Below are 14,675 nucleotides of genomic sequence, written 5' to 3'. Positions count from 1 at the left end.
TTTAACGCCTGGTCAGGGCAAGCGTTAAGGGACCTGTGGGCTCGGAAGGAGCCCAGAGGTGCCCTCCCATGCCCCCAGGGACACCCCCTGCCACCCTTGCCCACCCCAGGAGGACACCCAAGGATGGAGGGACCCATCCCAGGGAACTTAAGGTAAGTTCAGGTAAGTATTTTTTTATTTTTATTTTGTGGCATAGGGGGGCCTGATTGGTGCCCCCCTAAATGCCACTATGCCCAATGACCATGCCCAGGGGACATAAGTCCCCTGGGCATAGCCATTGGGCAAGGGGGCATGACTCCTGTCTTTGCTAAGACAGGAGTCATTTCAATGGGGGTTGGGAGTAAAAAAAAAATGGTGCAAATCGGGTTGAGGCGAAAATTTTGCCTCAGCCTGACTTGCCCCATTTTTTGGCGCCCAAGCTCCATTTTCCCATACGCCGGCGCTGCCTGGTGTAAGTCATTTTTTTTTACGCACACCAGGCAGCTCCGCCGGCTAACGTCATTCCATAAATAAGGCACCCGCATGGCGCTTTGGAATGGCGTAAAAATTTTTGACGCACAACTGCGTTGCCGCAGTTGTGCGCCAAAAAGTATAAATACGGCCCTATATTCCTTATTGTATTATTACCAATGGACTCCTGACACGCATCTTTTTTTGTGACTATGGTAACCTGAATGCGGCTACTGCCAATTGGGGAACCTTTCCATTTTTTTGATTCAGCCTGTTAACTGTGCTGATCATCTTGGTTAATGTCATCTTACCCACAGCAGATATAGGATGTTTGCCCACTTCTACTTTGATCAAATGAACACACATTTGGACTCATTAGCATTCCCTGTTATGTTATTCACCATAATCTGTATACTCCCAGAATTTTTAAAACCATACACGGGATTGAGAAGTCACTTGACAATTGCTTCCATGTTTGGTTTCAGGTGAGATTCTTGCTCACTTATCTACTTTTTTCCAGTTTCTCCTATGCACCCTTACACACCTAGGTACCGTTTGTTGGTCAAACATCACTCACGAACCGCATATGGGTCTAATGATATGCTGTGGATCTATTGCACTGCTTACAAAATCATTTTGCCTTCCCTATAGTACATTAATCTTGTGTATTGGTGTGATCATTTATATTGCATCATGTGTATACAGCACGCACCTATAAACACTATGGGTAATACTGATGAGGGAAAACTACAGTACGTCTTGCGGTGAAGGCAACAACGATTGAGCCAGATGGAATGACTATTTCTTCTGTGCACTATTTCTAACCCTGATGAGTCATTGGTTTTTACCATGTGACGAAATACACGTTGGCTGTATTGAACATGTGTGAAAGAACACTGCCAATAAAGAGGATTCGAGCTAATGGACTTTGAATTCTTTCTGATGATTTCAGGAGTGCTTGCAATTGTAGTTGGAACTGGGGGGCTTTCACTTGTCTACTTGAGGAGCATTTAAAGCGGCATCTCCTCCCCTTTGCTGAGCACCTTATCAAGGACATTAAAGCCTCTTAGACACTTACAGTAATTGTGATGGGAGTGCGCTGGCATTACTGTGGCCACCCAACTATTCATTAGATACAGTAGAAGTCAATCCTATAAAACTGCACAAAACAAAGCGGGGGAAGAAAAACAGAATATAGCTGGATATGGTGCAACCACTGTCAAGGGTAAAACTGAAATGAGCAGGAGACAGGTTTTCACACAAAAGCTATATCATGGAGTCCGCCTTTAAAGATTTAATTGTCCACAAGATCAAAAACCACAGAATGATCCACAGAGGCACAGGATAGAGACTAACAGAATCACAGACCTTGACGATCATCATTCGTTCTTGGTACCCTGGTCTCTTGGCCATACGCTGGCCTGAAACCAGAGCAGAAAGAGTCTAATAGCCTATATATTTTACCACAATAATTTAGTTGGAAAATTACTGTTATCATCAAATATATGAAAAGGCTTGGCAAATTAATAGCAGAATTACAGTTGATGGTGTCCGTTTCATCCACCAAGGCTTTTCTGGAAAACTGTAAGATGACATCATATTTACTTTTTGGATTCATGTTGAACATTATACACTGGGAGATGGAATATTTATCTGGAAAAAAGACAAAATCAGAAGCTACCGCCTACTACAATATGCCAATCATGCCAGAGAGAGGTAGTTACAGGGGAGGGGTGTGGCCAGGCTGTTTCCCGAGAGTGCGAGGGATTGGAAAGTTGGGGACTAACAGTGTGTGTTTCTGTGAAAACCATGATCACTCTGGCATCAGTGAGGCACCAGGCGTTGTGATGGAAAGGAAGGGAAAACAGTTTGGAAATTGACTACCATATATACTACACTCTCCTTTTAATACATTTCATAGCACTTAGTTGATAATACTGCACAATACTTATAATTCTCTACACTATACTGAACTACTCTGTACTTACTAGAACTCAAAATTGTCTGTTGCCCTCAAGATCAAAATGTCCACTCCTCCAGTCTACAAAAAGAAATACATATATATATATATATATAGTACATATGTAATATTCACACTGCAAAAACGTATTTACTTGTGTACCACAGATAAATCATGATACAAACATTTATTTTCAATTCTGACTTTTTTTAAATTGCATGTTTGTAATCATTATTGCTACATAGTTACATATTGTAAACTTCAGTAACATTTGGAAGAGTCCCCTTTACCCTCTGGTAGGACACAGTGTCCCAAAAGCGGCTTGTCACTGAGCGGTATCTCCCATCAGGGTACCGCTGGTACATCACGTCCAACGTGATTCCCTGAAGAGGAGGCACCGCTAGTCTTCCTGGCTGCAGAGCTGCTGCAGTGCCTTCATTCGCCTGAGTGCAGAAGTGAGCAACCACCGCCCCTTGCTCATCCTACAAAAACAAAAATATTCAGGTTTATTATACATTAGTTCAATTATTTAACTGTACGTCTGAGATGTTTCAGTGATGATTGTTTTAGAATGCCACACATTTATTCAATATAACATGTACAATATCTAACTATTTGTATGCATATCTCCGAATTCTCTCCAAAACAACAGCTGGAACTCTTAAAATTTGTAATAAATGTATAGTCGAATCACTTTGAAATTATCAAAAAGAATGGGTTTATCGTGTGTCTGAAAGGAAATTTGTTCATAGGGATCAAAAACAATTAAACAAAATAATGCTACATTTGGAATCTTGTGTGTAAACACCAAAACTAACAACAAATGAAAAATGCAAAAATATACATGCGCAAGACTGCTACACAAAGTAGGGAAGCAATACACGACTGACATCCAGTAGAAAGCGATACAGCGGTTTCAAGCTGGAAGTCCCAAGGCCCATCACAATGTGATGTGGTAGAAGGGAATTATGCAAACTCCAGCCACCTCTGTGGGGCTGGTGATTCAGGCGTTCTCGCCATGATTTCCCAATGCCTCACCTAAAATTATTGCTAATAACTGTGGAAGGCCCAAATTCCAGCAAAGAAGCCTGATGGTGTGATTGAAGAATCACACAAACATGACTTTCCTAGCTGAGCAATAACATAGGTTTGCCCTCCACTGGAAGTAATTACAAACACCAAAGATTTATGAGTTCTGTTGTCAACTGTTGCGGCGACACACCAGTACTAATTTGGTGGTCAACTGATGTGATGTCAGTGAGACTGCAGTTGAATTTCATTACCTGAACTGGGTCGTCATTGGTCCGAAGGTAGCGAGGAAAAGGCTGATACACTACCACTTCGTCTCAACGGATATAGCACTGGAGAAGAAGAAGAGATAGGACCAGCAGTGCCACCTCTAACCACCTTCACACTCCTGTAATGGCATCCACAAAGGAGAGGCGAGAAGAGGCAGTGGCTGCTACATCAACATACACCGCTGCTCAGTTGTGGAACCCAATATGAAACGTTCACAAATCCTATCATGATACTGTACATTAAAGTTCAGTTCAGTACACATTAAATGCAGCAAATATCTGAAAGTGAAAATCAAAACCATTAGCAAAAAATTATAAGGAATAGGAATAGAAACCCGTTTCGGTACATATAAAATAATGAATGAATTTCATACAAACATGATAACTCCGAGCCAACTCAGAATAAAAATAAAAATAAATGTAACATGCCATATTAGCAAGATGCTCAGCTAACAATACTAAAATGAAACAAGGTGGGATGCATCAAAGTTTCCAATAGGAAACGTAATCTCTTAGGATTAAACTCTGAATAACTTCTTTCCTCTGAACGTTTCTCCAGTTCCCTTACTCTGTCTCCTTGCTCTAAGAGTACTCTTAAGCAACCAACTGGCTGCACAAGCACACTACACAAACAATAAATACATATACTTCTTTCACATCATAAACTTTCAAAACTCTTAATTAAAGAAAATTGAGCCGACTACTGCTCCCAGTGCCGGTTCTTGATAGGACAGATCTTAATAAAGCATCACTGCCAAAACACTTTATTTGTAGCACCCCATTAATTGAACCACAATTGCATCTTACACACCTAGAATAAATGTCTCCGGTGATTACTAGCAATCTTTAGCTTCTTATTCCAGATATGGGAATTGCTATTCTCCACAATCACCAAAACAAAACCATTCCCTCATAGGATCCAAGCAAAAACAGTGCCCCTATTCCTTTCGTCATGCAATTACCCTCAAACCCCAACTGAAATGGATACACCTCACCCCGCTCCAGCGTTTCCATAAATCAGCCCAACAACCACATGAAGGCGGCCATGTGCACCACCCTTAGCATAAAGGCTAGACTGCACAGAGACTTAACCAGGTTGAACGTTTCCCCATCTTCGCACTGTAACAAATGATTTAGTTTGAGGTTGCCTCTGCAGAAACCATTTTTTTATATACTGCTCTTACGCAGTGGCTATTGGTTGCTATGTGAAATAACAGTTTGATGAAGCTTTTATGCAGTAGCATCTTTTCTTAATTCACATCGTTTTACACTGCGTTCATGTAAACCAATTTTATGTAGCATCGAAACTATGTTCATGAAAAGCTCTCTAAAACCGTTGTGGGTCTTGTTTGCACTATATAGAAATGCAAAATATATAGTGATATACTGGATATATAAAAGGTAACTATGTAATATGGTCCTAGATTGCCTTATTGGGTTTTCATGACATCACTGGCCGATGGTCACCAGAACCACAAGATGGCAATATAGACTAGATCACACGTTGCCGATTATTTTTTTTAATAATATATTTTATTTTAGGTATTTAACTTTAAAAAAAAGGGTATTATATTTTCAAACGTGGAACAGACAAGAGAAAAATGCAGTGTATGCCGGTGTGAGGAAAGGAATGTGCTTTTATAACTATATGGGTTTGGTGCACGGTTGTCTGCATGTGAGTGTCCAATAGTTTTTCCTAACGAATTCTGCTAGGAGTGCAGCATGTTGTAAGTATGATTGATAGGAATAAGAAGAACATGTTGGTGACTCTTGCATGCTGTGGCAAGCCCTCAGATTTTTAGCCAGGGCCACTGAGAAAAATGAGGGCAGAGGGAAAGGGTATAGTAGAGTAATTTCTCAATCTGATCTGATTTGCTGTCCGGCATCTCTACTGCATTATCTTGCTTTAGTAAACAGAGACGACAGTGACCACCAAGAGTTTACAAAGTCACTGAAGGCACTCTAGTCTGTAGGAAAAGGTTATAGATTCCAATGTTACAAGGGACATAAGGCATAACCGACTCAGCATGACAATAGTTTATACTGCTGTATGCCAGCATCAGAAGGTGCTGGGTCCTGTTTTTTTCCACCGATCCTTATTTTAACCGTCTTGAATTTCCTTTCGGTTCATAAATAATTATTCTTTTTTAGTACTATCACCCAGATTGGACTTTGAGAGTAATTACTTGCCTCATAACATACCAGAATTCCAAACATCAACACTTCTTGACCTCCCTACCTGCTACCCTTCCAAAGAAACATGTAGAGAGTGTATCTAGCTATCAGATTAGAGGGCAGCAGTATCTGAGGCTCCAAAACCATCCTCATCAAAGACAGTACCCACTACAGATACAAAGTTACCACAGCTTGTAACCAGACACAATTACGACCCTGGCGGTCTTCAGCACCGCCAGTTTTCCTTCACAAGGGGGACTGGCGGTGCTGATGGTCCTAATCCGCCAGGGCAGTGTTGCAAGCAGCGCTGCCATGGGGATTATGACCCTTCTCTTCGCCAGCTTTTATATGACAGTAGCACTGCTATGTAAAGGCTGGACGAGATGGGGTGCAGGGGCCCCCATGGCCAGCCCGTTGCGCTGAGCGATGGTGCTGGTGAACCCTACGCTCTGCAGCATTGCCACTGGGTCAATTATGAGCGAGCATCAATGTTGTAGGCTTTTTCCTGCTGGGCCAGCGGTCGGAAACAGTTTCCCCCCACTGACCCAGCGGGAAACACCTAATGGGGCCCGCAGGAAGGTGGACGCAATGGCGATGTTTGGTGAACAGCCTTTTCCGGCCACCTATCTCATAATGACCCCCAGAGACTACTCATTTTTTCAATGGCATAACAACAATCACTTTAGCTGATTAGGGTAGCCTTTAACAACATTTCAATATCCTACTGGAGAAATGAAAGACATGGCTAGCTAACAAAATATTCCAGATACCTCAACAGTCACATCCATAAATCCCCCACTCTCGAGCAAGCCATATTGTCCAAAACTGTTAGCTTTCCCCTTAAATCAAAACAAATCCAACATCACTTGACCTCCCCTTCAGACCCAGCTGCTCCTCCTCAATATTCAAGTATTTCTTTATACTTGCATTCATGCACTAGAACAAAATCTCATCCTCAGTCACCACAATCATGAACACCTTCAAGATAGCCCTCAAACACCAGGGCACCTTTGTTTTATGGACCACGAGAGGCAAACCCTGTACTCTAATGAATAATATCTGATGAAACTGCCCTAGTTGTCATTTAAATACAAAAGCACATTGTACAGGCAAGACATTTTTGAGAACATAGTTGCAAATTAAGTATAAAAAATACTTACCAGCTGCAGGTCGCCTCGCCAAAATAATCCTGCCTCATCCCTGAATACAAGGGCATTGGTATCGGTTGGATGGCGGTGGTGTACTCGCAGCTGATCTGGCTGGTCATGGAGTGCTGGTGGTGGTGATTCAGAGGCTGCCATCTCTGCTGAGCTCAAGTTAGGGCTGATCGCACGATGGGCATGGAGGTGCAGTAGTGACTGCATAACCAGAAATGTCACATATGACATATGCATTACTGTTTACTGGCAATAGGCAAATCAGACAAATATAGAACTGTTTAAATGTTCTACATCCTTAATGACATTCAGCATTCCTTCAAAACTCCAAGAATTGTATCTCTATTGTACATTTTCACAAACTTTTGTTGTTCTATCTTTGTTGTTCGTATCCTGTACATTTCATTCAAGGCAATGAGGTACATTTACAAAGTTCCATATGTAGAACTTATATATATTAAAGATACATAATAAAAGAATAAAAAGTAAAGTCTCCATAGTAAATCACATTTAACCTTCCTATTTCAATTCCCAAAACCGGTTATTGTAGATTAGGGATCTTATGTGTTGTTCATAATTAATAATAAGTCGGTATTAACTTTCAAAGTGTTACCATTTTACCACTTGATCACACAGTCTAGCCCCTTGATTAGTGCTTTTAAAGAGGGATGCATTTAAATTTTTTAAATTTTTTTTTTACATAATTGCAATGTGTGATTCTGTGCTAGGAAAAAACTGTCTCGCAACATATGGCATATTTATTTTTTAACTGCATCCCATAGTTTTCATAGTAGCTGGTCTGGTGACTTTATTCTCTGACTAAATAAAACCCGCACTAAAACTAGTGATGGACATAATTTTATCAACTGGCTACAACCAGCTGGGTAGTGCTGCTAGCAACCCTGTGATTAACAGGAATTTCCCTCATGATTACACTGTGCCACTGACTTCACACCCATAGATCTTTTAGCAGCAGAAGCAGCTTCTCCAGACCTGGCAGAGGCTTCACCATAGAAGCTCAACCACAAGCTATATCAACCTAGCCTGCTAATACTGAAGGAGGCCCTCCACAGAGGTCTTCACACAGTGAAAACCAGACATGCTGGCTTGCCAATCCTAGTTTTACTGGGTCGCCAGAACCAACTGAGGCTCAAGTAAGAGGGATTTTCCAATTTTCTCTCTCAGGCACAATTAACAAGCTGTTTAGCAATGTTACAATGAAGGAGGAATTTGCCACACAAACTAGAGCGATACATGAGGAAGGTGGAGGGCAGAAATCAGATACTGCTCCTTTGCAATGACTAAAGTACACGAATAAGTGATGGATGGAATGCTTGTATTAATCTCAGCCACTGGTAATTACTTGGAGTCGCATCCCAATCCATTGTTAAATTGCACACCATGCCACCTCAACTTGGACGCACCCATATGCAAATCAGTCTTGACCCTGCTGCAACTGGAACAGTCCAGCCCGAATTATCAAGCCCTAAGTGTGACAGGGTTGCCCAGATGTGTGTTTTGTGCTCACTGTGCCACTGGACTCAAGCCATTATGGGCTGATGAGCTCATAATAAGGGTGAAACAGGTCCTAGGTTGCTTGTATTCCGGTTCAAGGAGGATCAAGCCTGGCAATTCGGGCTGGATTGTTCCCATGAGGAACAGGGTCAAGGCTGGTTTGCATATGGTTTGGTCCAAACTGATGTGGCATGGTGGGTGAAAAACAATGGATTGAGATTTGGCCTGAGCAATCACCAATGTCTGAGATTAATTCAAGGATTCCATCTATCACTTTGCTTTTTGATGCTCTTAACAATGAGATCAAAAATTCGAAGCCCTGGGGGATTTAGACATAACACTACAGCCTTCTCCCTCCTCAAACTTTTTGAATTAAGAATTAAAACATATGTAAGACCACTCTTGGAATGCTCAAAGAATCTGGCAATATCTGCAGAATAGGAGGGAGCCCAAATATTCCACAATCAACAGGTGCAGATTAACCACTAATTTCCAAATATCTTTGAACGGATACATTACACAAACTTCTGTCTATGAAAGTGAAACAACTGATAACAGAAATAAAAACAAACTGGACTAAAGTTGTGGTGGCTCAATGATAGGAAACTAGACCCTTATAGAAAACAATTTTCCCAGATGTTAAGACACTGGACATTTCTTACAGTTTTAATAATTAAACAGGACACAAGGGGGATTGGAGACATTCTAGTGAAGGACAACACAGCAACAGCACCATAGGAGAAAGATGTAGTAGAGATGGTTCCAAAATTAAATAGTATGTCAGCCTATAAGCTGTCCTCCATGTCATCTGTACCTGGTGCCACAACATAATTGTGGTATCTAGGTTACCCTTGACTTTGTAACTAGATGACCACTGGTGTTCTACAATGAGGTTATGGAATGTAAGGGCACGGCAGTTGAAGATACTGGTTGTGTGGGAGGCTGCATGTCTGCTCCCCAATAAACCAACTACGTATACTTCTTGCAATGTGTGTATTCCTTCAATTTATGAACAAGATGAACTGAACTACCCACATGTCTATGGGAGCACCTGGCGTGGGGACAGCAAGCAGAGAAGCGGTGGTGCTGTTTTAAGAGGAGTAAGGGATGTGTGTCCTTGCTCAGTGGACGACGGAGTTCGGGATCTGCCAGTCACAGAAATATGCCAGGAGGCAGCCAGACTGTGAACCGTAACTTATGTAGGCAAGCCAGAGGGGGTTTGAAGGCACCTGTGTATTTGTGAGTGTTATAACCAGAAGCGCCTATTCTTGGGCCATGACGTCAGTGGCCGGGGATATTGATGCACAAGAACTAAGTGCATATGTTATTGTGACTGTAATGTCGGAGTGTTACGCCAGCGTAATGCAATCTTGATTAGGATGGTGAAAAATTAAGCCTGGTAAGCCTATTTTGAAACGTCAACACACTACTCTCACGCAGACACCATTTTCTTTTAAGGCAGCAGCAGTACTACATGTTACATTATCTCTGCTTTTTTAAAGAAGAAGTTCAAGGCCAGTGTCTTGGTGATGTGCACACATGAATAGTTGTGTCTCTTGAATATTACTAGCGATACTCAAGTAAGTGGAGCCCTTGGAAAGTAATATGCTATGCATGAGCAACTAGTTATTGGGCACATCTGTTAAATAGCAGTTTGCTGTAATGAACCTTGGGGTGACTCACACACCTGAGCAACTGGTTATTGTGTGTGTCTGTGATGATTCGCACACCTTGGCGATCGCATTCATCCTAGTAGATAGAGCGTGTCTCCATCTGCAGTGATAGGCACACCTTGTAGTAACAATGGTTTGAAAGTGTTTGTAGCAGTTCTCGCCTTGCTGTGTACGCTTGCGACACTGGGGTTGGACCTCTTAGTGACATAGACCTTTTGAGGTGTAGTGACTGCACAAGTAGGAATCATTATAATAAATATACCGTAAAAATTATAGCATGCAAAATTTCAGATCGACTCCACCTGTGCCTTTTCTCCCTGTGCCATATTGGAAGGCTTATTTTATTAATTACTTATCAGCTATCAAGGAAGAACATGGTGAACATTTTATATGGACAAGAATAAAAAATGTGCTACATAGTCTTGGTCCAAAAGGCTTACTACTATATAGCCAGATGGAGAAAAAAAAAAGACCTGATGGGGGTGTGGAAGTATTTAAGGAAGCCCTAGAGGATTTAGACACCCATTATCAACCCATGGTGTGTGCAGGCATAGACAGATGTAACTTTTGCAATGGAAACAATAAAAAACAGAATCAGTAGAATAAGTGGCTGCCATCAAGAAGTTAGCAATAGCGTGTAAATTTGGGGATTTGCATGGCGAATAAGAGACCAAATTGACATGCATTCTAACAACATGGGTATCTTAGAAAAATTGTGGGTGTGTGGCGGCGAACCAGTTAGGGAAATTATAGCCGTTGTAAAAAAAGACTGAAATGTCAAAATGGTGTGCTAAAGCTGCATAGAATAATGGTATTGAAGTTGAATCTGTATGTAAGGTAACCAATGTCAAGTGGAGTGAAAGGGTGAATGAGAAGAATGGTAGAAAAACCTCAGAGTGAAAGCAAATGGTTAAGGGTAAACAAGACATGAATGACAAGAGGCTGGTATGCTTCAGACGCAGAAACAAGGGACATTTGGCCAGAGATAAAAAAAATTGCCCCGCCATGAAATCTAAATGTTCATACTCTGGTATTACTGGCCATTTTGCAAGCTTTGCAGGAAGAAGAGAAAGAAAGGGAACAAAGACTATGTGGAATGGAAAACAATGAAGAAGAACTGGAGGGGGAGAATGAATCTTTGAATTATGAAGGCATCCTAAGTATTGAGGATGCAGTGTTGGATGTGAATGAGGTGACCAGGAAGAAGCCCATGTGCAATACGACCATTGGTGGGGTAGATATACTAATAGTAGCAGACTCAGGGTCACCATACACCATTGTGCAATGTTCTGTATGGGAGGAAAAGTTACAAAAGTGCTGGGTGACAATTAAACCCTACCGATGTGCACTCTTACTTTTACGGGTGAGAAGATCCCCATGGTTGGGTGTAGATCAGTCACATTTGAGTTTAGGGGAAGGAAATCCCAAGGAAAGTTACATGTGGCAGAGAAACGCCCGTCAGTACTTGAGTGGATAGATCGGGGAGCCTGGGTATTACCACTGATCCCAACAGCAGCGCCCAAGTTATGTTACTGGGTGAACCTGCGATTCCTGTGGAAGAACTGGTGAAAAGATTTCCCATGGTGTTTTCAGTTAAGGTAGGGAAAGTGCGTTGGTTAGTCCACAAAATTGTATTGAAGGAGGGAGCTGTGCCTGCAAGTCACAAGGCCATGAATATACCCGTGGGGATGAAGGGAAATGTCAGGGAGGAGTTGGATGGTTTAGAATGGAAGGGACTCTTAGAGCCTTTGGAAAACGCAGAGTTGCTGTCCCTCTTAGTGGGTGCTCTGAAAGCTAATGGTCACATAAGATTATGCATAGACCTTAAAAATTTAAATAAGAACACTGTTGTAGACAAGTTTCCCCTTCCTATCATTGTCAAACTCCTGTCATAAACGAAAGGTGTCAAGTGGTTTTCAACTACTGACTTGCCCTTGGTTTATCCCAGATTCAGCTGCATCCAGCCAGTAGGAGTTTACATTGTTCATCACTCCTGGTTGATACAGGTTTGTAAGCATGCCATTCAGCTTTGCATCAGAGGCTGCAGTTTTCCAGCGCTCGATGGATAGATTATTCAAATGTGTTGAATGAGTGACGTACTTCCAAGAAGACATATTGGTGATGGGCAGAGACAGGCAAGAACATGATGCCAAGTTAAAATTAGTCTTGGAGAAATTAGCTGAAAAGGGAATAAATGCAGAATTGAAAATATATAGATATGCATTAAAGTCTGCAACGTATTTAGGGCATGAGGTAGGCAGAGAGGGTATTTCTCTATGCCTAAGAACAACAAAATTGAAGCAGTCAGAAATGCACCTGTACCCACTTCCAAGACTGAAACTTAGTTCTTTCTTGGCCTTGCGGAATTCTATTTCAAATTTGTGCAGAATTATGCCATGAAGACATATGGATTAAGACAGTTGTTGAAGGCAAGGCAGGAATTAATTTGGAGTGATGAGTTACAGGTGGATTTTGAAAGGATTAAGAGTGGTATATCTATGGCTGTTCCACTGCAAGGTTTTGAAGTTGGTGCTTGTAGTGCTGTGATGACAGACGCCAGTGACAAAGGTCTTGGTGCTGTTTTAACTCCGGTGTCGGATAAGGGAAAACAAAGCACAGTAGCCCAAGCTTCTCATCCGCCGATTCCTGTATAGAAGAGGGTTCAGTAATTGAAAAGAGGATGTTTGCTGCAGTATGGGCCATGGAAAAATTTAGACAATATTTGTGGGGATCCAGATTCAAATTAGGTACAGATCATAAACCGTTAATGAAAGTTCTTACATCCAATGGGGCGATCAGGGCGACACTGCATATTGCGAGAAAGAAACTACGGTTGTTGGATTCTGTATGTGATGTAGAGTACCAGAAATAAGAACAATGTGACAAACTACTTGAGCCATTCACCTTTACCTCTGGGTAAACATATTGATAATGAATGGGACGAATACAGTGTGTTCATAATTAATTAAGGTAATTTGGCAATACTGGATCAAGAATGGATGGCAGGTTACAAAGAGGATTAAATCTCGGTGAAAGTAAGGCAGTTCATTACAAATGGGTGGACAGAGAAACCCAAACAACAGGAAGAATGCAAGAAATTGTGGGAAATATAGGGTGAATTGTCTCTTAGCCATGTTGGTTATATTCTCAAGGGGTAGCTCCCAAGGGGTTAAGGCTGACATTTTTAGAAATAAACCATGATGGACATCTAGGTATAGTTAAACGTAAGAAAAGAGTGAAGTCATCTTATTGGTGGCCTGGCATAGATGTAGACACAGAGACATTTGTAAACAATTGTCAGTTTTGTACCAATTCAGATAAGGCACAAACAGTGTTTCGACTACCGCTTGGTGATCGTATATGTCCAGAGAATCCATTGGAGGAATCAAGCATAGACATTCTAGGACCAATCTTGGATGTTTGGGAGGTAGCTAAGCACATAATCGTTATCACTGATCATTACTCTAAATGGCAAGCATTTGAAGTAACAGAAGTAGTGGATGCCAATGCTATAATTTCCTTCCTGGAATTTTTTTTTTTTAAGGGAAGGTATTCCTAAATCCATCCTTACGATAAGGAGCTTCAAATTGCAGCAGAGAAGTTTACAAAATTCTTGGCCAGAAATGGTATCAAAAGAAGGAGCACTCCAGTTTATGATCCAACAAGAAACAGGGTTGTGAAACACTTTAAAAGAGTGATAATGGGCATTGGGCAGGCAGACAATACTGCGGGTCTGGACTGAAAAAGATAGTTAGGAAGTACACAATAGGAATAAAGGATTACATCATTAAGTAGATACAGGCCATTTTGAATTCTAAGAGGAAGAGAATCATTCCCAAAAGACAACACAGCGTGGATTTATATGAAATTGTGCAGCAAGTGGTCTCCCGCAGTGGTGAAAAGTAATTTACTTAAGATGCAGAAACTGTATAAAGAGTATTACAAAAGGAATCAGGGAGTGAAGAATGTGTACTTAGTACCTGGTGATTGGGAGTGAGTAAAATTGGGCTACAAAACCAAGAAGGAGTGTAGCAAATGAATGCAAAATCTGCATTAAGTGACAAAAATGTGTGGCCTTTTAGCAGAATGTCAAGATCTAACAAACGTTTGAACTGGCAGCACAAAAAAAGGATGCATGGAAGCACCCCTCATTCTAATGAGTGGTTGTGGTATGATGCTGAGGGTTTTTGGGTAACGTTGTGAGGATACCTAATTCAATTACCGAATAAAGCACAAGCAGTATGACTACTGATGTGCACACAAATGAACTGAGTGGTGGAAGTGTATCCACTCCTGTTAGAAGATCTGTAGTGTTGCCTAAAAAATGGCTTTACTACACTAATTTATGAAGTTATGTAAGTTGAATTCAATCTATATTACAGTAATTATCATACAACGTATTCTATTCACAATTCAGTTAGTTATAGGCAATTGTCAGTTTTTGGCA

General features: G+C 41.3%; 1 protein-coding gene across 3 annotated transcripts in view; it reads right to left on the bottom strand.

Moving 5' to 3' along the window:
- Positions 1 to 14,675, bottom strand: part of TCL1A (TCL1 family AKT coactivator A) — a 129,482-nt gene that overhangs the window by 33,188 nt on the left and 81,619 nt on the right. The window contains exons 2-4 of one of the 3 annotated variants that reach the window (XM_069216185.1): positions 7,044 to 7,241; positions 2,701 to 2,892; positions 2,439 to 2,491 (exon numbers count right to left, since the gene is read on the bottom strand). In XM_069216185.1, the coding sequence (XP_069072286.1) occupies positions 2,439 to 2,491; positions 2,701 to 2,892; positions 7,044 to 7,184 (386 nt within the window). In that variant the 5' untranslated portion in view covers positions 7,185 to 7,241. Of the gene's footprint in view, positions 1 to 2,438; positions 2,492 to 2,559; positions 2,893 to 7,043; positions 7,242 to 14,675 lie in introns of those variants that run through there. The other 2 variants (XM_069216187.1, XM_069216186.1) reach the window with 2 other exon arrangements.

This window comes from Pleurodeles waltl, chromosome 12, assembly GCF_031143425.1.
Source record: "Pleurodeles waltl isolate 20211129_DDA chromosome 12, aPleWal1.hap1.20221129, whole genome shotgun sequence".
Classification (NCBI taxonomy): domain Eukaryota; kingdom Metazoa; phylum Chordata; class Amphibia; order Caudata; family Salamandridae; genus Pleurodeles; species Pleurodeles waltl.
Note: the sequence above shows the minus strand (reverse complement) of the source record. Positions and strands in the feature narration are given on the sequence as shown.